Raw genomic sequence first — 26,576 nt, forward strand, 5'->3', positions numbered from 1 at the left:
AATGTTTGACCTTCACAGTGTAGTTTTGTTAATAAGATTTACTCTGTTTTATAGGTGCATCACATGTTTTAATGTTTTATTATTTATATATTTTTTGTGAACATTATTTATAGAGGTCAGATGTACATTTTACTTGTGATTTTAATTTTATATGTATGTGTGTCATTTTATATGTTTAATAGCCCCTGAGGCAGCTCTTTGAGCGAAACTCGGCCAGAGTCAGGCAAGCTTCAATAAATATTTGTTTACACCGATCCATCTACGTGTTTCATTGCTGTCAGCCATCTTGGATCGGCTACCGGTTTGTTTTCTTGCAACATAGAGAACCATATTTTGTAATGTTTCTAATGAGCCCTTGACTGCGTGTTGACTTGACTTCGCTTCTGGGGGCAAGAATTAAAATCCCTGCATGAAAACGTGTGTTGGGCACCCAGTACTTTCCTGTATCGGGCATGGAATTTGCATGCATTGGGTACTATCAGGTTTGCATTTGTTAGGGCCCACGTTTTGGACACGCTAATCTCCTTACTGCATCAGGGGCTAGTCTTAGGCACCTAAAACGTGTGCTTTATTGCATTGGCCCCCGAAAGTTAAGACAATTTTACCTTTTTATGAAGTCTCTTTAACCTTAGATCTTTCTGTAAATAAGTTCCTTCTATTTTGACGGTTGTTTTTTATTCTCTATTTCACGCTACCTATTTTTTCCCTCTCTTCTCCTGTCTCCCTTACCCCCCCCTCCTCTTTCTGGCCTGCTCCCATCCCCTGCTCCCTGTTCATTGTAATTCCTCCTTTATTTGAGTTAATTGTAAACCGGCGTGATGTGCCATACGAACGTCGGTATATTAAAAGTTGTTAAATAAAATAAATAAACCTGTGATTACTGCAGAGACTATTGAAACACATGATCAAGGCAGCAAACTCAAGACTACTGGCATCTTTATAAAGATTGACTCAGTCTTCAGTTTTCATTATTGGGTTGCCATGTGGCCATAATTCATCAGTGAGATTTCTGCCAGACCAGTGGGATTTTGACAGACCAGTGTGCTTTGCTAATGCTTTTAACTGTTCCTACAATGAATCTGTCAGTTTAATAAAGGGAGTATGTCTGGCAGTATAGATTAGTGAATGAGTCTCTAATCTGTGACCCTTTCAATCTGGCCATCACCACATTCAATTCTTTAGGGTAGGAATTTGTAACCCTGTGATTGTGTTTTGTAGAGGTACTGCTTTTGGGCTTCTAATGAATTGGTCTCTATTTTGGGCCATGGTACTATGAACCTGCATTCAAAACTACACGGGGCTTTCTCTGCATGTTAGTGTTTTTCTGTCCAGCCCAGTAACAAACAGTTCTTAAGCAGAGGTTGCAGAGCCTGGTTCCTTTCAGAACCTGGAATGCATGTAAACTGCCTGGCCAAAAGATGTCCCTGTTGAGCAACAATTAGGACTTTTTCTTCCCTCCCCTTCACTTCTGCTGCAGCATCCTTAGTCTTATTCTAGTTTGTCAAGACCAAAAGCTGAGTCCAATAGTCAAAGTAAAATCTCCCAAATGGCAGTGCAATGGACAGCTCATGCTGATTTTAAATCCTGACTTAAGTGCAGGTTTTAAAAATACTCCATATATTTCCAGATTCCTGATCAGATGTTCTTTCATACTGACTATCGACCACTCATCCGTGATGGGAACAACTATGTTCTTGATGAACAAACACAGCAGGCTCCTCATCTCATGCCTCCACCTTTCTTGGTCGATGTTGATGGAAATCCTCACCCAACCAAATATCAGAGATTAGTTCCAGGGCGTGAGAACTGTGCAGATGAACATTTGATTCCACAACTGGGATACGTGGCAACAAGTAAGGAAATAAATTGTAATGTTAAGATCTAATATATTGAGTGGTAACATTTTTTAGATAACCTTTAAATACTTCAAAATCTGTTTTTCTTTTTTAATCTTTCCTGTATATTTTGATTAGAACATTCTCTATTCTTTCATAACCAAAAGCTGCCATTGTGTATGTGTATATATATATATATATGTGTGTATATCTATTTAGATGTGTGTGTGTGTGTGTATAGATATCATAGAAATTCCTAATTCCAGAAGTGATGGCTGTTTGGTAACTGGTTTAGTGCACGTGTATGCCAGTATGTATGCATACCCTGCCAGCTGTTGAGTGCATATGTGGGGGCTGTCAGCTGGGTTATAGGGAAATTGAGAGCTACTGGACTGGAATGAACAAGAGTTATCTGGAAAAGAAGGCCATGAGACTGGAGGGAGTCAGATATGGCTAGGAGGGAGGGAAAGATGAAGATTGCATTGGGAGTGAGGATAAGGAGAGCTGAGAATGCTGGGTTGGGGGTGAAGGTTTTGAGCAAATATCTGGCACAGTGTGTGCTGGGGAGGAGGGATTAGGCTGAGGAGGTTTGGAGTATGGGGAATAGTAGAAGAGTACTGGTATTCTCAGAGGACAAACAGGATGGCAGACACCTTGTACATGGGTGGCAACATCTCTCTCACTCACTCACACTGCTCTGCTGAGCATGTGCAGCTCTAGCTACCTTCCTTTCTGTGTTGCCAATTTAGTGACTTTGTTGATCTAGTGACTTTTTTTAATCTGATGGTGACTTTTCAACCGCAAATGTGACAGTGCTTATTTAGTGATTTTTAACTAATTAATGACAAATCATGTTATGAAATTTGCATTAAGTTCCCCACTTAATGAGCATGTCTGGAAGAGAGAGTGAGACCTCTGGCTGCAGAAAAGTTCCAGGGAGTGATTTTTCTCTGGCTAGAGTGTCAGGCTGGTTCCCACCCACCCAGCACCTGATGTCTCCTCCACCCAGGAACTCGTAGTAAGGACTTAAAAGAGGTTATGAACGAGCTCGCGCTCTCTCCCCTATCACAATCAGGAAAAAAGCAGGAGTCACAAAACTGAGTGACAAACTATGATATATTGTAGCAGGAGGTGTTTGGCTTTGTGGGGCATACACAGCATGCAAGTGTATGCAGGTCTGTTAGTGACTTAGTTTTGATTGTACCAGGGCTTCAGGAAGGCAACCTATTTTTTATTTATTTATTTATTTATTTTTAGGTGGATGTTAATATTCATGTTCATTGTAATGTAGGTATTTCAGTGCATCCCTTCCACACCAGTAGAAATGTCTGAGGGATTTTTCCCTATGTTTCTTGATTGGAATCTCAGCTCTGTTGAGCAAGGACAGACTCTTGTATGTTTTGTACAGCACTGTCTATATGGAGGAGTGCTATAGAAGTGACCACTAGTAATAAGGGTGAATTGCTCTGGACAGGTTTGAAATTGTATCCAGGGATACCAGATTCAGATCCCGTTGCTGATCCTTGTGACCTTGAGCAAATGACATCACCCTCCATTGCCTCAGGTACAGGCTTAGATTGTGAGCTCTCTGGGGACAGTGAAATGCGTACAGTACTTGAAAGCTATCCACTCTGACGTTTTTAAGGCAGAATATAAGTAGACTTTCCTTGCATGTAGCCAGATGGACTCGGGACCAATGGGTTATGCTCTCCTGCCAGCAGATGGAGACAGTCAGGTTTCAAAGCTGACGTCACCCTACATACACCCCTGAAGTGACCTCAGCCCTTCAGTATTTCTCAGTCTCCAGCTGATAGAGGATATGCTTTCTCTTTGGGGATTGCTGTACTTTTTGGAAGAAAAAATTCTACTTTTAAATTGGAGAAAAGATTGAGCCCCGCTCTCCTGCAGTGATACCTAAAGGTCTCTCCCCCAGCTGAGAATTCCTGAGGCGATTTCTGAGATCCCTCTGAGGTGTGCCTTGGTCAGGTAGCCGGTTCCCGGCATGGACTTTGCTGCTTAAGCAACTAAAAGGCAGTGGGTGCAGGACGCCAAGTGTGGTGGTGTGATGGCCAAAGCCCTCTTCCCCCCCCCCCCCCCCCCCCCCCAGCCAGAGACAGTCTCTGTATTTAGCCAGTAAGCGCTGAGCCCGGTAAGTAAGTAAAGGGGGGGGAGATTTACCTCCCAATTCAGAGACATTTTGGAGGGGTTTTGGTAAGACTTCCTCTGGTCTCATTGCTTGGCGCGCCATACCGACAACTTTCCTGATCCCTTTGGGGTAAGAAGAGGGCCTTCGAGAGGGTTAAGCGGCCTCCCGATGGGCTAGGCCCCGCTTTAGACTTGGTGGGCACACCGCGTGGTAGGCCACAGCGGCGCTATTTGCACGCGTCTTTGTGCGTTCTGTGTTGCACACCATAGAGCATCGGTACACGCAGTGCGTGTCAGCTCTGCTCACACACTGCGCATAACGCTGCATGCGTATATTCACTCACAACTTACTAGGTGTAGAATATAAGTAAAGCCGGGCGCACAGATGTGAATGTACCTCAGCGCGGCCCGAGTAGGTGCCCAAAATCTGAGTGCATAAAATTAAGTGTGAGCCGCCTGAGGTCACGTGATGTGGTGAGCCGGAGTGGACGGAAACTCCTGAGCTCCAGGTGCCTAGCTCCGAAAGCGCGTCTCAAACTCAACAAATTGCAGCTCCAACAATCGCCTCCACCGACAACTGTGAGTGCTTATGTCCGTTGCCCGGTATATGAACAGGGCGTCCCCCCCCGATGGCTTCTAGGACCACAAAAAAAGAAAAAGCGCGTGGTCCCGATGCCAAAATGGCCGCCGCGATCGAAAATGCAGGGGGGGACTCGCAGGCAGGGCTCACTTTGCCGGCTATTGAGCAGGTCATTAAGGCGGCCCTGGACGAAAAATTAGAGGGGCTGAAAGCACAAATGGGAGAGGTTCAATCGGCAATTGCTGAATTATCCCCACGTATAGATCATGCTGAAGGCAGGATTTCAGTGCTTGAAGATGACGCTCTTAGAGCCGAGACAAAAGTTACAACGCAGGGGAAACTCCTAACACAGCTTTTAGACAAAGTGGACGACCTAGAAAATAGGGAGCGTAGGGTCAACTTACGTTTCCTAGGGTTTCCTGAGGACATAGAGGACAAAAATGTGGGGGAAATACTTGAACAATGGCTCCCTGATGCCTTAGAACTGCAACAATATAAGGGGTCTCTTAAAATAGAGCGAGCGCACAGACTAGGCGCAAAAAAGCCTGACGCCACAAGACCACGCTTGATTATAGCAAAATTCTTAAGCTTCACCCATAAGAATGCAATCTGGACGGCATACAGACGTAAGCAGCACATCCAGTATGGGACATATAATATTCGGATTTTCCAGGATTACTCAGCCCGAGTATCTGAGCAGCGTAAAGGGTTTGCGCCAGTCTGCTCTCAGCTATTCCAGCGGAAAATCAAATTTGCCCTTCAATACCCCGCGAAACTCAGGGTCTGGCACGCTGAAAAACAACATTATTTCCAAACGCCAGAAGCAGCCGCTGAATTCATGCGAACCCTCACTAATCCTTAATCAGCTGGATCAGGGACCAGCACACACTGATCTTGGGCTACCCCCATGGAAAATGCTACATTGCCATCCCCACTGGCTACTACAGAGAACCGGTAGCCTCCTATATACGGCTTTTAATCACAGTTTTAAGGGGACCACTGGAATGTTCATTTTTTTTCTCTCTTTTTTCAAAAACCAGCAAGACATATCTCATTAGTGTCTTTTTCCTATTTGGATTTGTGGCCTCATATTTTTCTGTTGGGGCTTCTTGCTCACAATCTGGAGTTATAGCACTCGTACACTAATCAAATGACCTCTATGCCTCCACGAGTGAGGCGGTTAACCTTTTGGACTAGACGGGGAGGGAATTTCAGGGGGGGAGGGGGGAGGGGAACATTACTTCGCCTCAGTTCCAGTCTAACCATGTGATATTCCGCTACTAAGCAACTATCTCAACTATGTATTATTCACAACTACTCACACGTGCCACCCGCAGATCCTACCAATTCAAGATCGGGCACAACCCCATCACAAAGACCTGGAGGGGAAGGTCAGGCTGGGAGCCTTCACTTCCTTTTTGAGTTTGACTACCATTCATCTGTTTCAGTGAGGCCCATAGCGTTCAATGCCTAACATAATATCCTGGAATGTCAATGGGCTGGGTTCACCCATAAAACGCCGGAAAGTGCTAGACCACCTCAAACGCTTACGGGCGGATATAGCAGGAGTACAGGAGACTCATCTCACGGTGGCTGAGAGCCAGAAACTGCAAAGAGACTGGGTTGGCTGCTGCGTTTTTTCAGCAGCAGTCAACAGAAAAGCAGGAGTTGCCATATTGATTAGTAAAGCAGCAAATTTCCAAGTTATCAAAAGTGTTGCAGATCCTAATGGACGGTTCATTCTACTCGTGGGCCACTGGAACAATCTTCTGGTCACAATCTGTAACGTGTATGCCCCCAACGAGTATTCGCACTCATTTATGGAGTCTATCTGTAATCTGTTACATACACATTCACAGGGGCAAACGTTTCTCATTGGGGACTTCAATTATGTACACGATGGATCGCTGGATAAACATCCACCGCACCAGAAAGTCTCTACCAAACAGAAGAGGGGCATAGCATTTCTGTGTCATCAACTCCAACTAACAGATATATGGCGGGTCCTACATCCGGGAGAAACAGACTATACTCATGTTTCTCGGTCTCACCTGTCGTTATCTCGCATAGACTACATCCTGATTTCTCGCTCCCTATTCTTTCGTATTCAGAAAGCGACCATTGAAACACAGATCATATCTGATCACGCTCCAATTACTGTCCAGCTCACCCCATCTCAAACTACTCAAGGAGATCGACTATGGAGATTTCCCAGCTATCTTAAAGATGATAACGGATTCAAAGAGTACTTGAAAACTAAATGGAAGGAGTACGCCGAACATAATGGATCTTCTACGTCGGACCCTCACCTTTTTTGGGAAGCAGGGAAGGCGGTCCTACGAGGGGACATCATCTCCTATGTCCACGCCCGTAACAAAAAACTCAAAAGATTCTAGACTATGAACAACAACTTGCAAAACGTAAAGCAGACTTAATCAATACCCCTTCGCTGGACCACCGCAAAGCCTACTACAGCTTACTTGGGAATTTAAATGCCCTGCTACATATGAGAGCCCAGGCTTTTCTCCAGAAAGGAGAACAACATTTATTTCGGTTCGGAAACAAGTCCGGCAAACTCATGGCGAACTTAGTTCGGACGGCTAGAAAGAAAACCTTTATCAACAGCATGAAGAGCTCCAATGGGACTATCACCACAGATCCACAGGAAATCTGCGAAGTTCTACGGAAATTTTATGAACAACTCTATACACCAGATCATAGCAGAGGAGAATCAGAGGAGCTTGATTTTTTTCAGGGCTTACCACTCCCCACTCTCACGGTATCCCAACGTGATTTTTTAAATAGGCCGCTTCAAACGTATGAGATCGCCCACGCTATAGCTGCCACACAAGCAGGGAAATCGCCAGGGCCGGATGGTATATCCTACGACTTTTATAAAATATTACATATGTACGTGACGGTCCCACTTACTAATTATTACTCAGCAGGCATCACAGCGGGGAAATTCCCTCAGTCATTTAACTTAGCCCATATCACAGTCCTACCCAAGCCTGGTAAAGATTTATTGCAACCATCTTCCTACCGTCCGATTTCTCTGCTAAATTGCGATCTAAAACTCTTAGCGAAGGCTTTGGCGGAGAGGTTGAATGTAATACTACCATCTGTGATATCTCCTCATCAAGTGGGCTTTGTGAAGGGTCGCTCGCCTCATGTCAATATGTTAAAGTTAATCTCCGCTATGGAAATCAGCTAATCGCAACACATCCCTGCCCTTGCTATCGGATTCGACTCCGAAAAAGCATTTGACAGGGTTGCTTGGCCCTACTTATTTGCCACGCTTCAACGTTATTTATTTATTTATTTATTTAAATGCTTTTAAAATATACCGACATTCATAGGACATATGCCGGTTCACAATCAACATTGTAAAGGAGGAAGAGGAAATTACAAATAACAGGGAGGGGGGAGGTGGAGCAGTGAAGGAAAAAGGAGAGGATGGGGGTCAGGTGACAGTAAGCGCAGAAGTTGCGGGAAGGAGAAAGGTAGTGAAGTGCTAGGGGAGAGAGAAATTGATAGGAACTGTGTTAAAAAAACTGAGAATAAAAATTAACAAATTTACAAAATCAGCAATTCCCTAGGATGCATCAACGGATTAGAAGGGGTAAGGGAATTGGAAGTGGCAGTGGAGGGGGTTTAGGTCTGATTGGAGTCAGGGTATGCTTGTAAGAAAAGCCAGGTTTTGATGCCTTTTTTGAAGTTGGGTAAGGAAGGTTCAAGGCGGAGATACGTGGGAAGAGAATTCCAGAGGGAGGGGCCGGCTATGGTAAAGGCTCTCTCTCTGGTAGTTGAGTGGTGTGCTATTTTGAGGGGTGGGATGTGTAAAGTGCCCGCCGTGGAGGCTCTGGATGGACGATTGGATGTACGGAAACGTGGTGTTTCCTTGAGCCAATCGTGGTCATTTTTGTGAAGCATGTTATGGAGTATTGTAAGGGTTTTGTATTTTATACGGAAAGGGATGGGGAGCCAATGCAGTTCTTTTAAGATGGGTGTGATGTGTTCTCTCTTACGAGTGTCTGTGATGATTCGTGCCATGGAGTTCTGCAAGATTTGTAGTGGTTTAATTGTGGCGTAGGGCAGGCCTAGGAGAAGTGAATTGCAGTAGTCTAATTTTGATAGGATTGTGGACTGCAATACAAGGCGAAAGTCTTGAAGGTGGAGGAGGGGTTTGAGCTTTTTGAGGATGTGGAGTTTATAGAAGCCGGTTTTTAGAAGGGATTTGATGTGTGGATGGAAATTAAGGTGTTTGTCTAATACAACACCTAGGTCTCTTACAGATGGCAGGATGGGGAGGGTTGTGGGGGTAGTTTTAGTAGAGGCCTGTGAGGTAACCTCGAGTTTGTTGGAAATGAGGATGATTTCAGTTTTTGCTGTGTTAAGAGCGAGTTGGAGGCTGTCTAAGAGAGAGTTAATGGAGGCAAGACAGGATTCCCAGAAGTTTAGAGTTTCTTGTAGGGTTTTTTGCATGGGGATGAGGATCTGTACATCATCCGCATACATGAAGAAATTGAGACCGAGGTTAGAAAGTAGATAGCAGAGGGGAAGAAGATATATGTTAAAGAGGGTGGAGGATAAGGAGGATCCTTGGGGGACACCCTGGAGGAGGGGTATACGTGGGGACTCAGAGTTGTCAATGTTGACCAGGTATTCTCTATGGGTGAGATATGAGGTAAACCATGATAGTACAGTGCCAGAGATGCCGATTTCTGATAGCCGGGATAGGAGTATTTGGTGGTTGACAGTGTCGAAAGCAGCAGAGATATCTAGTATAGCGAGTAAGAATGAGGTTCCTTGGTCCATGCCTATATGTATGGTGTTGGTGACTGCCAGAAGGAGGTTTTCCGTATTGCGACCTTTACGGAAGCCGAATTGTGCGGGGTGCAGAATGTTGTGGTTTTCGAGGTAGTCAGAGAGCTGGGTATTGACAACCTTTTCAAGTATTTTAGATACAAAAGGGAGGTTGGATATAGGCCGGTAGTTAGAGGGGTCTTTGGGGTCTAAGGTGGGCTTTTTTAGGAGGGGCTTGACTATTGCAAGTTTGAGTGGGTCTGGGACCTTGCCATATGTAAGAGAGCAGTTGATCAAGTCAGATAGGAGTCTGGATATGGATGTGGGAGAAGATAGGAGGGTCTTAGAGGGGATGGTGTCAGCAGAATGGGAAGCAGGTTTCATTCTTTTTAGAATGGTTTCAATTTCAAGGGTAGATGTTTGTTCGAACGTTTGCAGATTGGTTCTGGATGTTTTGGTAGGTAGGTGGAAAGTGGTGGGGGGCTTGGTGGTGAAGCGAAGGAGAATGTTGTCAATTTTATTCTTGAAGAAATTAGCAATTTCTGTGCATTTCTCTTTGGCGTTTTGTTCTGGGGAGAAGGGGCGTGGGGGGGCAGTGAGATTAGCAACAAACGTGAAAAGGGCATTTGCATCGAATTGATAATTGTGGATTTTGGCTGCGTAGAAGTCTTTTTTGGCTTGGTTAGTGGCTTGACGGTAGTGGTGTAATGAATGTTTATATGCTGACTTGTGTGTGGGAGTGGGGTTTTTACGCCAGGTGCGTTCTTTGGCTCTAAGGTCCTGTTTGATCGTTTTGAGTTCTTTGGTGTACCATGGTTTTTTGTCTGTGTTGGCCAAGGGTATTTTTTTGTGTATCATGGGGCAGGCTTCCTCCGCTATCTTGGCATTGATGTTATTCCAAGATTGCAAAGCTGTGTTCGGGTTGGAGAGGTCCAGGGATTTGTTTGCTTTCTCAAAGGCACGGGAGATGTCTTCCGATGAGCAGTGCTTGCGGAAGGCAATAGTCTTGCTGGTGGCCTGAGTTTTATCTCGAGAGAGAGAGGATGAGGAGGGGGCATTGTTGTGGAGGAGGGCGTTAATGATGAAATGATCAGACCAGGGGATGGGAGTGGAGGTAGGGGTGCTGTGTGAGGTGATGTGCTTGTTGACAAAGAGGAGGTCCAGTGTGTGACCAGCCTTATGTGTGGGAGAGGTGATGAGTTGCTTGAAGCCTAATGCTTGGAGGGTGATCATTAGTGTTTCACAGGCAGGTGTGATAGGGTTGTTGTCTGCATGGAGGTTGAAATCTCCGAGAATGATTGCTGCAGAGTCAAGTTTGATGTTGTTTGTTATATATTCTATGAGGGGGGATGTGTCGTGTTCAAGTAGGCCTGGGGGGGGGTAGATGAGGCAGATCTGCACTACAAATTCCTCTGGGACTTCCTGCAGTACCTCCAACTACTATATAGTTCACCAGTGTCCCGTATTTTAGCAAATGGATACCTGTCCAAGGATGTACATCTGGCACGGGGAGTAAGACAAGGATGTCCACTGTCCCCACTGCTTTATATATTAGCTATTGACCCCCTATTACGAAAGTTGGATCTGAGCACAACTATTCATGGTTTTGGAAGTCCACGTTGTAACTTTAAAATTGCGGCTTTTGCCGACGATGTGTTAATCTTTATTACTCAACCAATGACGTCACTGCCTGAGGTCCTTAATCTACAACGTCAGTACGGACAGTTCGCAGGTTTAAAAATCAACCTCGATAAGTCTGAGGTTATAGACGTTGCAGGTACGGTACGAACCGCCTGGGTGGGTGATTTTCCTCTACGCTGGGTGTCCAAGGAACTCAAATACTTGGGCATACGGATTCCTATAAACATCAAACAGCTATATGCCGCCAATATCAAACCATTACTCGAACAATCGGCAACAAAACTGCGTCAGTGGACACCTCTTCCTCTTTCCATCACCAGACGGATACAACTGGTCAAAATGATCCTGCTACCAAAGTGGCTATATGTTATGCAACTCACGCCAGTTTGGCTCACTAAACAGGACTACAAACTCTTCCTGAAAGAGTTACAGCTGTTTCTTTGGCGGGGGAAAAAAGCACGGCTTGCAATGGCAGTACGGACTATGCCAATGGACACTGGGGGTTTGGGATGTCCGGATTTGCCCACCTACAACCTTGCGTGCCTACTTCGCTATGTCAATGACTGGCTATTCTCTACGTCCAGATTTGTCCCCACCCAACATCTCTTAGCTTGGTATGGCGTCTCGTCATTGAATCCATTACTACATATCCCTTCTACAATGATTCCAGGACACATTAAAAACTCTGTGCTATTGCGAGCATGTCGAAAAGCCTGGATCCTTGTCTGCACCAAATATCAACAGCGCACACGAATGAGTCCTCTGTTGCAGATATCGGGGAACCCACTCTTTGAGCCTGGACTCTACCAAAGTCCATTTCATAAATGGCGAGCTGCTGGCCTAACATATGTGTACCAACTTTATGAGGTGTCTACTGGAAGGATCCTCACATATACAGAATTACAAACTGCATACAAGTTAATGGGATCAGACCACTTTGCCTATCAGCAAATAAACCATTATATCCGTAGTCTTAATTTTACCGCACAATCTCTTCAGACCTCTCAAAGAATTTTGGACTTAATACATCCCGGCCTAACCAAGAAGTCCTCTATATCCAAGCTGACCAAGTCTTTATACACCATCATACCATCGACTTTCCTCGACACTCTCTTTGGTAAATGGCAGCAATGGGCACTCTGCACGATTACCAAAGCGGACTTAAATTATAGTATGGCAGTTACTTATGAAATCTCCGACAATGTGCTCCTCCGAGAAACGCACTACAAATTCCTCTGGCGACTGTACATACCACCTACACGAGCATACCATATGCGTATTGTCACAACTAACAAATGCTCCAAGTGTCAGACAATGGAGGGTGATTATACCCACTGCTTTTGGGATTGCGAGGCCATTCTACGTTTCTGGGACCAGCTCTGCACTTTTTGTTCCCAGTTGCTACATACAAATATACCTCTTCTCCCTGCGGTATGGCTCTTTGGAATAATGCCACCTATGCTCCGATCTCCAACTGATTCCGAACGATTATTCATACAGAAAGCAGGTCTCCTGGGAAAAAAATCTATTCTACAACACTGGACAATGCACACCCCACCAAGCCATGAACAGTGGTTTAAACAACTGATACGTTTGTGCACGATGGAGCTTGTGGTGGCACGGACCTTGTCTACAAAAGCCTCTGAACTGGTGTCGGCTATCTGGTTACCTTTAACAGATTACTTATCACCGTCCACCCTTTCCATTGCACACCTACCGTAAAGAGTCGTCGACACCATGAGGATGGACACTTGGATATAAGTGATGGATCTGTATTTACACAGTTTTGTCAGTCTTCATTATCTTCTGTCTTCGCAGTGTTGTGATGTGTCTTGCGGGGTTGTGATGGAGCCATTATGTGTTTGTTGGGGAGGTCCTCTGCCTTCTCTATTACATTGTGTGGTTATGTGGGTTGCTAAAATGCTAACATGCTAAATTGCTTAACTGCTTGTAGTTTCTAGTACATTACAAGTTTGATGGACTTTAATTGGAACTGGGGGAAGGAGGGGTGGAGAAAGGGGGGAAGGGGGGAATAGAGGGGGGGTAACTGAAAAGGAAATGTTTGCTCTCACCACTGATTTTGAGTATAGCCCTACTTGGGTGAGTTTACAGAAGTTTCATATTGCATTACTCCGTGTACGGTATTATTGGTGTTCTCACTACCATATTGGTGTATTCCTCGTTTTCTGTTTGTTTGGGTATTTCTTTCTCACTGTTGTAATATTGTAAACATTTTTGAAAATTAATAAAAGACAATTAAAAAAAAAAAAAAAAAGTTTGAGCCGCCTGAACATGTAGTTACTGTCGCCAATGGCTCCAGCAGCAAAGAATCATAAGTGTGCCTCTCTTTGCGCTGCTTGTCATATTAGGGCTGCACAGTCTGACCTGGATTCTTGCTTATGTCAGCACTGTGTCCAAGGAGAGTGGCCTCCCCAGACTTTGCTAAGCCCAGCTCCTCCCATTCAGAGGATGGGTCAGCCACAGCCTAAACTGGAAGTACCCCGGACTTGAGTACTCTGGGACTGGGTCATCCATGGGAGAGGGAAATTCGGCAGTACCTAACCCAGTATCTCCTGGGCTAAGCATGGATCCGGCTGCCTTCTCTTGGGTCGAATTTATTTTTTCAAAGCCTTCGTACTGGTGCAGTCTGCTACCTCACTTGCCCTTGTCTGGATGGAACCTTAACCAGTAAGCCCTCCCCTCCCCATCAGCAGACCTCAAGGCATGCCTAGCCTCACCAAGGTTATCCCTGGCAGGGACTCGGACGGCACAGACAAAGAGGAGGATACAGATTCCTTGGAAGATGGGGAAATTCCCCCTGGTTTAGAACCGTATTGGACCATGTTATGGTTTTTCCCTAGAGACGAATTGCAGGCCCTGTTTTCCCAGACCGTGAAGATGCTGGGATTTCCTGGGGTGGACTCTGACGGAGCCAAAGAAGAATCCTAATCTGAATGGGATGCCCTATAAGCAAGTTTTAAAGTGGATGAGCATTAGAAGCTGTATACCCACTGGATCGGGCAACGAAAGAACGTTTGCGTTTCCCTAAAGTGGGATGCGCTGGTCTGTGCTGTCTCTTAAGCGAACAACTATCCCAGTGCAGCGAGAAGCGGCCTTAAATGTTGCGCACAATAGACGGATGGAGTCCATCCTTAAACAGGTCTTTTGATTGCTTCTTGTTGTGCCCTGGTAGCTTGTTCGTGCCTGCTCAGGAGCAAATTCCAGAGTGGTTATGGAACCCGTTGTCGCCTTTTTAGCTGATGTGGGCTTGGACCTAGTTCGTACCTTGGCCAGAGGAGTGGCCTCGGTGGTGGTGGCAAGAAGACAGCTATGGCTGCGGAATTGGTCAGCAGACGCAATCTCCAAGGCCCTTTAAAGGATCACTTCTCTTCGGAAGCAAATTGGAAAAGCTGGCCAGTAAATGGGGCAAATCTCCAGTTCCCCGGCTAACAGAAGATAAGAGAAAGCAGTTAGTGCCCCTTGCCTATGAGGGCTTGATCCAAGGGCTCCCAGGGTTTTTGCCCTTACAGAAACACGACATTTCAGAGGTCTCAGTCCTTTTGGAGCCGACAGCCCAAGAGGCAGGCTCGGGTTCAGGTTTGTCCCGAACCCCCCAATGTAAATTTGTCTGCCTACCCTCTGAATGGGGGGGGAGGGGGTCGACTGTCCGTCTTCTACCAACGGTGGATCGAGATCATTTTGGACAAATGGGTACTGGAGCTCATATGTGAAGGATATGGTTGGAATTTCGCAGCAGTCCGTGGGATGTATTCATGATATCTCCTTGCCACTTCTGGCACAAGAAGTAGGCAGTGGAGACTATTCTGTTAAGGCTCCTCAGGATGAGAGCTATAATACCAGTATCTGCGCCCTAGGAAAATATGGGATGTTATTCCATCTATTTCTAGTACCCAAGAAAGGTTCCTTTCGCCCCATCCTGGACCTAGAGTGTCAACAGACATCTGCGAGAGATTCATTTCCGCATGGAAACCCTATGCTCCGTAATAATGTCTGTACAATTGGGAGAGGAGTTAACCTCCCTAGATCTATCCAAGGCCTACCTACATATTCCCATCCGTCAAGAACATGGTTTCCTACGCTTTGCAGTTTTGGGTTGCTATTATCAGTTTTGGGCGCTGCACTTGGCCTGGCCACCACCCCCAGAACAATTTTCCAAGATTATGGTGGTTGTAGCGGAAGCATTGAGAAAAGAGGGAATCCTGGTGCACCCTTATTTGGATGACTGTTTGATCCGGGCAAAGTCTGTGGAAGAGAGCCTCCGGGTGACCTCCTTGCTTCAGGGTTGTAAAACTGGGCAAAAGCAGTCTCAAATCCTCCCAGTACTTGGAATATCTGGGAGTCCGACTTGACACCAAGCAGGGCAAGGTCTTTCTTCCGACTACGCGGATAAAGAAGTTGATGTTTCAAGTGCGTCTGTTGATGAACATGATATGCCCGATGGTGTAGAGCTATCTTCATGTTCTTGGTTTGATGGCAACAACCCTGGAAGAAGTGCCATGGGCGATGGCACATATGAGACCAGTTCAGTGCTCCCTGCTGTCTCGTTGGAACCCGCAGTCTCAAGACTATTCGATTCACCTCCATTTACTGATGATAGTATGTGCTCTGCTCCAATGGTGGCTGCAGGAAGCTCATCTGGGCAGGGGTGTACCCCTGTCCTCTCCAAATTGGCTGATCCTCACAACAGATGTGAGCCTCCAAGCCTGTGGAGCTCACTGTTTAGGAACTGATGGACCAGGGACATTGGACCAAGGAAGAGGCCCTCTGGAACATAAACCGCCTGGAAGCCTGGGCAGTCCGATTTGCATGTCTACCTCTCTCACCAAATTCTGTTGTCTAGAACGGGTAAATGTGGTACAGCTCCCCTAAGAGGAAACACTGAAGAGAGGTTAGGGCTGTTCAGCTGGAGAAGAGACGGCTGAGGAGGGATATGATGGAGGTTTTTAAAATCATGAGAGGTCTAGAACAGGTAAATGGGAATCTGTAAACGTGGCTTCTTCTGGGGCACTCAGCCCTGGGCTGTCAACGTGTTTGGAGGCTGGAGTAGCCTATGTGGCAGATGCGCTGTATGATTTGGTGCATACTTCCTCAGGAGCATGGTCTCTGTGGTCACTGTATGCAGACTTTTGTGGTTGGGCAATTGGTCAGCGGGCAATTGGTCAGCAGACATGTGGTCCAAGTTCCAGCTGTGTAATCTTCCTTTTAAAGGGAAGCTTCTGTTTGGGAAGGGTTTGGATCCGTTGAATGAAGTCTTTGGGGGGAATCCAAAGGGAACAGGTTGCCTTATGATAAGAGCAATAAGGTCTTTCCATCCCGGTCCAGATTTTGGGGTTCACGGAGGTTTCATTCAGGCAAAGGGGCCTCAGTTTCAGGACCAAAACAGTCTGAACATCAGCAGTCCTTTCGGGGTTCCTGTATATCCTCCAAGGACGGTGGCCGTCAAAGGACTGGAGGTGGAAAGTCCTTGCAATGAAGCCAGGCTTGCTCACTCCTCAGAAGTGGTCGGGGGCAGATTTATTTATTTTTTTTATATACAGACATTTGATCTGAGATATCACATCGGTTTACATTCAGGTACTGTAGGTATTTCTTTATCCCCAGAGGGCTTACAATCTAACCACTAGGCTATTCCTCCTCCCACTTTTTATGAGGAGTGGGCCAAGATTACCTTGGACCAGTGGGTTCTAGAGGTAGTAAGAGACTGCTATGCCTTAGAATTTTCACTCCTGGTCAGGGAGGCCTTTCTAGAGTCCCACTGCTAGTCTTGAAGCAAACGGGGAAACAGTAGAGGGGACTCTAAAGATGTAATGAAGCTTGGATGTGATAGTTCCAGTCCCACTGAGCAAGCAAGGATGGGTGAGGTACTCCATTTATTTTGTGGTTTCAAAGAAGGAGGACACCTTCCATCCCATTCTAGATTTGCAAAAGGTGAACGTAGCCTTGCGGGTTCCATGTTTTTGAATGGAGATGTTAAGTACAGTGATAGCAGTTCAAAGAGGAGAGTTCCTGACGTTCTTGGATCTGACCAAAGCTTACCTCCATTTTCCCATTTGAAAGGACCATCAGAAGTTTCTACGGTTCATGGTGCTGGGGCAGCACTTCCGGTTTCAAGCTCTCCCTTTTGGGTTGGCTACGGCTTCCCGAACAATCACGAAAGTGATGGTGGTAGTGGCGGCAGCCTTGAAGCAAGAGGAGTTTCTAGTCCATCCATATCTGGACGATTAGCTTATTCGTGCAAAGACGTTGGAGTGCAGTTGGTCCATACAGCCTGAGTTCTCTGGGTTGGGTGATCAATGTAGCAAAGCATCACCTGGTTCCGTCTCATTCGTTGGAGTATTTAGGAGCCCTCTTCGAAACCCAGAAAGGCAGTGTGTTTCTGACAGCAGACAGATTGTTGAAGGTGCAGGTGACACATCTGAGCCTGTTAGTACTAAAGGTCTGGTATTACTTACAGGGGCTGGGTTTCATGGCCTTGATGTTGGATTTAGTTCCGTGGGCCTTTTCTCACATGCATCCATTGCAAAAGGCACTTTTGTCCAGGTGGAAGCCTTTATTGGAGTATCATCGTCTGCCGTTACCTCTTCTAGGATAATCCAGGTCCACTCTTTCGTGATGACTCTCGTGGTATAACCTGGAAAAAGATGTGGTTCTGGAGGCCCCGGATTGAGTGGTTGTGACCATAGATGCCAGCCTCAAGGGCTGGGGGGCAGTGTGCCTGGGTCATTCTGCCCAGGGTCTTTGGTCAGCGGCAGAGGTGTCCTGGTCGATCAGTTGTCTGGAGACGAGGGTGGTACACAGGGCCCCGGAGGTGTTTGCCCTGGATCAAGGAGCGGATGGTTCGAGTTTTTTCGGATAGTGCAACGATGATGGTATATATCAACCGCCAAGGAGGGACAAAGAGTCATGCAGTGGCATGGGAGACTCAGCAACTGTTTGTGTGGGCAGAGCGCCATCTCAAGGGAATGGCAGCATCACACGTTGTGGGAGTGAACAATGTGCAGACACTGTCTGTCTCAGCAGGCCACATCTAGATCCTGGGGAGTGGGAGTTGTCCCTGGAAGCCTGGGATTGCGTTTGTGCCAGGTGGGACATTCCTCAGTTGGACCTCATGGCAACACAGGCCAATGCAAAGGCAGCAAATGTTTCAGTCTCAGAAGGGAGTCTGTTCAGTAGGACTGGATGCACTAGTGTGCCCGTGGCCAGGGGTTCTTCTGTATATGTTTCCACCTTGGCCACTCATCGGTAGAGTCTTACGATGCATAGAAAAGTACCCAGGCACAGTGCTGCTGGTAGCGCCGGAGCGGCCATGACGACAATGGTTCGTGGATCTGGTGTATTTGGCGATAGATGGGCTTCTACGATTGGCTCACCTGCCAGGACTGCTGCGACAAGGACCTGTATTTTTGGATCGGGAGAATCTCTTTATTCTCGCGGCTTGGCTTTTGTAAGGCGGCAGTTGTGCCTCAAGGGATATTTGTAAACAGTAATTTCCACTCTGCTTCGCGCTAGGAGGCCTTTTACTTCTATGGTGTATGTCAAGGTTTGGAAGATGTTTGAGTCCTGGTGTCTTCAACAGCATCTGGATACCCTGTCTGTGGGAGTCCCTCACATTTTGTCCTTTCTGCAGCAGGGCTTGTCTAAAGGTCTAGCCTATAGTTCGCTCCATGTCCAGGTTTCAGCCTTGGGTTGTCTTAGGAGCAAATGGTGGGGAAGGTTTTGGCGCCTCATCCCGATGTAGTTCGCTCCCTGAAAGGGGTTAAGTATCTGCGACCTCCGGTTCGGAATGTTTGTCTGGTTTGGAACCTCATCTTAGTTTTGCTGGGCTCTGTGGGGCGCCCTTTGAGCCTTTAAGACTAGCCTCATTGAAGGACATGAAGTTGAAGACTGTTTCTGGTTGCCATATGTTCAGCCAGGCAGATTTTGGAACTTCAGGCTGTCTTGTCAGGATCCCTTTTTGCATATTGCTGATGACAGGGTGACATTGCATACAGTTCCCTCTTTCTTGCCAAAAGTTGTCTTCTTTTCATATGAATCAGACAGTTGAACTGCCGGCATTTCTGGAGTGGTCTGGGGGGGTCTTCGCAGGATAGAGATCTTCATCTTCTAGATGTATGTCGCACTCAGTGACCTTCAAATACCGTAACAAATATCATCTTTTGGTGGCCGGATCATCTTTTTGTGTTTGGTGGATCGAAGAAAGGAGAGAGAGCTTCTAAGGCTGCGATATCTCAATGGCTGAAGGGAGACCATTTGCTCGGCCTATATTTGTAAAGATCGCGAAATTCTGATGGGCCTGAAAGCTCATTTGACTAGAGCTCAGGCAGCCTCTTGGGTGGAGTGTCATTTGGTGTCTCCCCAAGCAATATGCAGGGTTGCAGTATGGTCCTCACTTCGTACTTTAACCAAACATTACCGGTTAGATGTTCGGACGCAGGAAGTTGCAACTTTCGGTGAAAGTATTTTAAGAGTGGATCTTTTGGGTTCCGGCACATTGTAGGGGTGATTGGGTACATCCCACTTGTCTGGACTGATCTGAGTATGAACAGGAAAGGAAAATTTTGGTTCTTACCTGCTAATTTTCGTTCCTGTAATACCACAGATCAGTCCGGAGACCTAATTTGTTTGCTGCTGAAAGACTGTGTTTCCTGGTGATTTTATACACCTTATATCAGAAATTTTACAAACTATTCAGAAGTTGAGTATTTTTGGAGTTAAGCAGTTGTCAGTGTTTCTTTTCTGGGAGTATGTGAGACTCCAGTTCAGGGGGTTCCAACCCGTGTTTCCGGTTCTCCCTGGAAAGGAGAATGCTGTCTATTCTTTGCCTGAGTTCAGGTTAATACTGAGGGACTGCAGGTGGCACTCTCGGATATTTAGCAGTGCCTCAAAGTTTTTGTTCTCTGCCTCCATCTGCTGGTAGGGCTGCAAAACCCACTTGTCTGGACTGATCTGTGGTATTACAGGAACGAAAATTAGCAGGTAAGAATCAATTTTCCTTTATCATTACCTATCGTACGTTATTTTAAATTGTTTTATTGTAACCCACCCTGAACTTTTTTGGAAGGGCAGGTAGTAAATACCTCTTAAATACATAAATGTTGGAACACCTGCAATCTGACACATTCTCTGAATTTTCAGCAGGTGTCGGCTAGTGATTACTTTTGTTTCTAATGTTCAAGGTGATGGAGAGGTGGTAGAACAAGTGATTGGACAGCAGACAAATGACCAAGGTGAACAAAGTCAGCAGCCCAGTATTCTTGATGGCATAATAAGACAATTACAGCAACAACAAGACCAAAGTCATGGAACAGAACAAGAAGGTGTTGCAAATGGATTTCAAAACAGAGAAGGAACACCTAGAAGAAGTATGTTTAAATCATGTTGTAATATTATGCCCTTTAGCTTTATGCAGTGAAATACTGAATCAATTTTGAGGTGATGGGGGAATGCTACTTACCTAAATGTAAGTTCCTTACAAAGGTAAAGTGAATTTAGATAGACAAAGACTAGTAAAGTGATTATTCTTAACAGACACAAGTTTGTTGGTTTGTTTTTTGACCCAGCAGTTCCCCCATCTCATTTGCCAAGGCAGAGATCCTGGTGGTATGAGCCAGCTTTCATAGCTACCCACTTTTTTCTCTCTCCTTTTTATAACCCCAACGAAACATATCTAGTCTGGTCATTGCAGTGACAGTTGTGGTCCAAAGGACATGCACCAGGGCTCCTTTCAGAATCCTGCAATCATGGGCCTTGAATCTGGCCACTGTCACCTTTAAGTAATGACTGACTTACTCCCCCAAGTGCTGTGAACTCTGCCTCTGTAACATCCTCAGCCAACCTAGACTCCTGGGATGGAGCTCGGGACTTTTCACTTGGCAGTGCAACATTTTACTCCTGGGGGAATTCTGCGCACAAAAACTTAAAATCCTGAATACTTTATATTGGTCAAAATAACACAATTTACATGACAATCTTTAAGTAACAAAATAGCTAACATCACCTCACGCTTCACCACCCCTCCCTCACCTACCAAAACCTCTCTGAAAGCCCCCAATCATCAAATGGATGCCTTCGAAACCACATCCACTTCTGAAATCAGATCTATACTAAGTAAAATGAAACCCTCCTCCCACCCCTCAGACTCAATACCCACCAAAGCACTTTTATCTATACCAGATTGCATCGCACAACCCCTATCTGACCTCATTAACACATCCCTGGCCTCCGGCAACGTTCCCAACCAACTAAAACTAGCCATTGTAAAACCCATTCTAAAAAAGCCCAAACTAGATCCTACAGACCCAACTAACTTTCGCCCCATTTCCAATCTCCCGTTTATTGCGAAGGTCCTAGAAAGAACTGTTAACACACAATTATCCAATTATTTAGACCAGCATCAAATCCTCCTATCTTCACAGCATGGCTTTCGCAAACAATTTACTACAGAAACCCTCCTGACATCACTCTCGGACTACATCATCAGAGGACTAGACATGGGTCACACATACATCTTAGCCCTACTAGACATATCAGCAGCCTTCGATACCATCAATCACTCCATACTAATCGACAGGCTAACCGAAATTGGAATCTCAGGAATCCCCCTCCTATGGTTCAAATCCTTTATCAATGACAGACACTTCAAAGTCAAAATCGGAAAGCATGAATCCAAACCCATCAATATCACGTGCGGAGTTCCCCAAGGCTCCTCCCTATCTTCAACCCTATTTAACATATACCTCCTACCCCTCTGCCACCTCCTTCTGAAACTTGGTCTCCCACATTTTGTTTACGCCGACGATGTACAAGTCCTCATTCCCATCACAGACTCTCTACCCAATGCCCTCCTAAAATGGGGAAGTGCCCTCTCCTCCTTCAACAGCCTTCTCACTCAACTCAACCTAGCACTAAACACTAATAAAACAGAACTAATGATCATCGCCCCCCAACAACTCAATCCCTCACCCACCAATATCAGCTCTCTGCACCTCCTCCCAGACTTCGTTCAACACGTAAGAGACCTTGGTGTAATTCTTGACTCCCAATTCAACCTGCAAAAATTCATCAACACCACCCTTAAAGAATGCTACTTCAAACTACACACACTCAAAAAACTAAAACCACTCCTGCATCCTAGCGACTTCAGAACTGTGCTTCAGGCTCTCATCCTATCCAAAATAGATTACGCAAACGCCATACTACTAGGCCTTCCCAAAAATACCACAACCCCCTTACAACTTCTTCTAAACGCAGCCGCGCGCATACTAACAGGCACATGCAGAAACGATCACATCACGCCCATTCTGAAACAACTACATTGGCTCCCCATATCTTCAAGAATCATCTTCAAGACCCTAACTCTCATACACAAAGCCATCCACAACCCAAACATGCAGTGGTTCTCTGACACCCTACACCTTCGTACGACATCAAGGCCAACCAGATCACCATACCTTGCAACAATACCTACCCCTACACCCAAACTATCCCACCTCGCTTCCACCAAACAACGCTCCATCTCCTTAGCTGGTCCCAAGCTATGGAACTCTATGCCCACCAGTCTACGCCTTGAAATCTGTCCAAAGAAATTTAGACAGAAACTTAAAACATGGCTTTTCACGCACGCCTACTCTTAATCTGCCATCCCAGTTCCTTCCCCCCCCCCCCACACCCCCCTTCTAATCCACTCTACCTTACACCCAGACTCTTTCCTCCCCCCCACCCCCATCCTTCCTCTTCCCTCCTTAACCTACCCTTCCCCCTCTCCCTCGTCTTGTATATAGAACGTACATAATAGATTGTATATAGCATGTACATTACTCCTGCTTTTTGTAAATTAACCCCCGTACTCCCCTCCCCTGTTCCCAGCATACTCATTAGCTCCAAGTTACTGCCCTGCCCCTTCCCCCTCCTCCCCCCTAGTTAAATATCAGTTACAATGTAAAGCCCTGTTGGCTGAATTTGCTGTTGTCTGGAAACCGATGTGATGTCTCGTGCGAATGTCGGTATAGAAAAATGTTAAATAAAATAAAAATAAATAATTATGTGTTAAATTAATACAGAAAAAATTATTTCTTAAATATGCAGAATTTCCCTAGAAATTCACTGTAAGTGACACTTCCAATCGCTTTCCCTACTCACCTGGCCACTTTGCTTTCTCAGGCCCCAACTCCTCCACCTGCCAGTATCTCTCACTTCCACCTCTAGACTCAACCCCTTCCACGCTATCGCCACTTCCAGAGTTTGACCCTGTTCTCAGTACTGCCCCTCACACAAGTTCCCTCTGTTCCTCTCTCTCATACATGCTCCTTCTCTCTAGTGCACATACACACACCCTAATTACAAGCTCCCTCACTCTCTCGCACACACATCCTTTCATACCGAGTCACGTGCTCTTGGGCACACACACACATCCCCCTCATACAGGGTCCCTCTGACTTGTATACACACCCACACAAGCTCCCTTTCTCTCTCACGCATACACCCTCGCCCAAGCTACCTATGTGTCTCTCTCACACGCCCCTTCATACAGGCTGTCTCACACACACACACAATCCCTTCACACAGGCTAGCACCCTCACATACACATGATCCCTTTTTCATATGTACCAGCTCCCAATTTCTGTCACATACACACTCCTTCACAACCTCCTCATATAGGCTCCTTCTCTCTGGCACTCTCACCCCACCCCCTCCCTGCTCATACCCTCTCCCCCCTCTTCCTTTCTAATGTTTGAAGACACTGATGTATGACACTTTCATAACAGAATGAGATGATTTTCTCTGTTTAGTTAAGAATGCACAAGCAGTCCAATCATTTTAACACCTGTCATCTGTGACTCTCTTAAGGCTGAGCTTATTTTTGCACCAAATAACCATGTTTACTTTTTACTTGATGAATGCTTAAAAGAAAATGGACAGGAGAGAGGTTTGATGTAAGACATATGATCAGGTCATATGTACATTCAGATAAATGCAGTATACACTTTCAAAAACAAAAGTAACATAGAAATGACGGCAGAAGAAGACCAAACGGCCCAGCCAGTCTGCCCAGCAAACTTTCGCACTTTTTTTTTTCTCTCATACTTATCTGTTACTCTTGGCTCTTAGTAACCTTTTTTATTCTATTTCCCTTCTGCCCCCGCTATTAATGTAGAGAGCAGTGTTGGAACTGCATCTAAGTGAAATAGCTTAATTAGTTAGGGATATTAAGCGCCACAATAAGCAAGCTACACCCATGCTTATCTGTTTATCTAGACTATGTAATTCAGTCCTTGTTGGTTGGTGCCTGAATATAGGTCCACGTTTCTTCATTCCCCCCTGCCGTTGACGTACAGATTGTAAGACTATTCATTGCATTGGTACTATATGCTTGTGGCCAGGTTCTTTAGGGGACTAATTAAAACGCCCCTGTTGCTCTTCCAGATGCATATGCATATATAGAAAGAAGAAAAGAGGGAGTTTGTAGTTAGTGATGGACTGGGACCCAGTAGGCTAGAATTCAAATTGTTTCTTTCATTTCTGATATGTGAACGTGTGCAAGCCTCTTTCATGTATTGCATTAGCTACCCAGATTGTAAGTTCTTTGAAGCTGACTTGTAAAACATGCTAGTGCAGTATGCTTAGGGACCTTCATTTTCAGTTTATTTTGCCTGGAAATTTCAATGTTAGAACAGTAAAGAAATTGTTGGAAAATTTTTTCCACTGGCTTTTCTCCTGTGTATCAATCATTTTTTCCACTTTTTTTTTTTATTGTAACTTTGAAATTCCCAGGAAAAATAAAATAACTGAAAATGAAGTTCTTGAAGTATGCTTTATAAAAAAGCAAAAACTAAGGACTTTTTTTCTTTAAAAGTGATCAAGTTTCTGAATAAAACGTTTGAAGTGAACTAGGGTATTATATAATTTCCCTCTAACATTTGTTTTCCTAGGTTTTATAAATCCAGGTTTATTAGACATCCAATCACCACCCAATATTGGTCTTCGTCGCAGTGGTCAGGTTGAGGGTGTTCGTCAGATGCATCAGAATGCTCCTCGAAGCCAGATAGCCACAGAGCGGGACCTGCAAGCCTGGAAACGAAGAGTAGTTGTACCTGAAATTCCACCTAGTATGAGCATGTATGTTGTGATCAGCACATGGACATTTGTTTCCCAAAAATATTTAAACTTCAATTCTTTGTCCCTCACCCACATTGTTAAGCCTTGTGCACAGGTTCAGTCCTAGATTTTTTTTTTGCTGCCTAGTTCAAACAGTTACTATGCAGATCCCACATTTTCTTTTTTTAATGCTTCATTTTTATTATTTTTCCAGTAACCAAATCACTATAAAAATGGTCTGTTTGTGTCTCTCTCTCTCTCTCAACTAACATCCATTTGCCAGCCATACCTTACCTATTACCCACCCCCAAGCTAACCAGACAGCCATCTGGATTGTTGATTCACACACCACCCCCTGAACTTATCTTACCCTCTCCATGGGTCCAAAATGCCTAAATGGGACGAGCAAAATCCAGGTACTCCTGCTCCACCTTGCCAGATTTTAAAAAATGGCACCTTCTGGCTGTGTGGCCAGAAGTACCTCTAACAAAAGGATGCCAGCTACAGTGCCAGCTGGTGCCGTTTTTAAATTTTTATTAGGTGGGGCAGAAGTGTCTGGGGTTTGCTTCTGCCCTATTTAGATGTTTGGACTCATGTCCAAGGTTTGATTTGGAGGTGTCAATTTTTACATTTTGGATTTCTGGAGCTGGACTGCATCTTCTGGTTCTCAGACTTCACCCATACTGGCTGATAGTCTGGTTTCCCATGCAGTTGTACAGTTTGCACATGCACTAGTGCCATGCCTGATTATGTACATTGGTAAGGTTCATCTAAATTGCTAGTTTCCTCTTTTTCACACAGGGCAGTCCACATGTGGCTTATGTACGTCATCCAGCAGATGGCGACTGAGATCAACTGACTCGCTGATGTCACCCTAATGTAGCACTGCACCAACAGCCAGCCAATATTCTGCACCTGCAGCAGATAGGACGTGTTTCCCATGCTGGAAGCTGAGGACTCATTAGCAGTTTGAGCAAGACTGCAGTTTGTAGTTGACTCCTGGGTTGAGGGAGTTCTTCCTCTCTCCCTCCCTCCCTCAGTGGAGAGTAGCCTTGATTTGGATTGGTGCTGTGCTGCGACTTCCATGGTGACAACCTCATTTCCCTCCCTTGGTCAAGCAGTGCCCTAGACTTGTAAAGGATGGTGGCTCCTGAGGTGCTGGTACAGATTCTCTCCCTCTTGGAGTAAAGCCTGAGCTAGGGTAAATGCTTGGTTCTTCTGCTTCTTCCTCATAATTCATGCAAGATTATTTTGGCCTTTTTCTAGCCTTTATGCTTAAAGCCAAACCCCCCCCCCCCCCCCCAGCAGAGGAAGGCTTGTTTGCCCTGCACTGACTAGCAGTTTACTTATTTGCACCTCGTGGTCCGGCCGGGTGAGGTGGCAACGTTTGTCCCCTAAGTCCTGGACCCAGCAACGGGTTCCTAATGTGGCGAAAGAGTAGCTGGTCTGGCTGC

The 26,576-nt window shown here is 45.5% G+C and overlaps 1 protein-coding gene across 1 annotated transcript in view; it reads left to right on the plus strand.

The window, feature by feature from the left end:
* Positions 1-26,576, plus strand: part of BRWD1 (bromodomain and WD repeat domain containing 1) — a 282,561-nt gene that overhangs the window by 79,855 nt on the left and 176,130 nt on the right. The window contains exons 17-19 of the mRNA XM_029577859.1: positions 1,628-1,853; positions 20,205-20,390; positions 24,957-25,143. Coding sequence (XP_029433719.1) covers positions 1,628-1,853; positions 20,205-20,390; positions 24,957-25,143 — 599 coding nt within the window. The remainder of the gene's footprint in view (positions 1-1,627; positions 1,854-20,204; positions 20,391-24,956; positions 25,144-26,576) is intronic.

Source organism: Rhinatrema bivittatum, chromosome 15 (assembly GCF_901001135.1).
Source record: "Rhinatrema bivittatum chromosome 15, aRhiBiv1.1, whole genome shotgun sequence".
NCBI lineage: Eukaryota > Metazoa > Chordata > Amphibia > Gymnophiona > Rhinatrematidae > Rhinatrema > Rhinatrema bivittatum.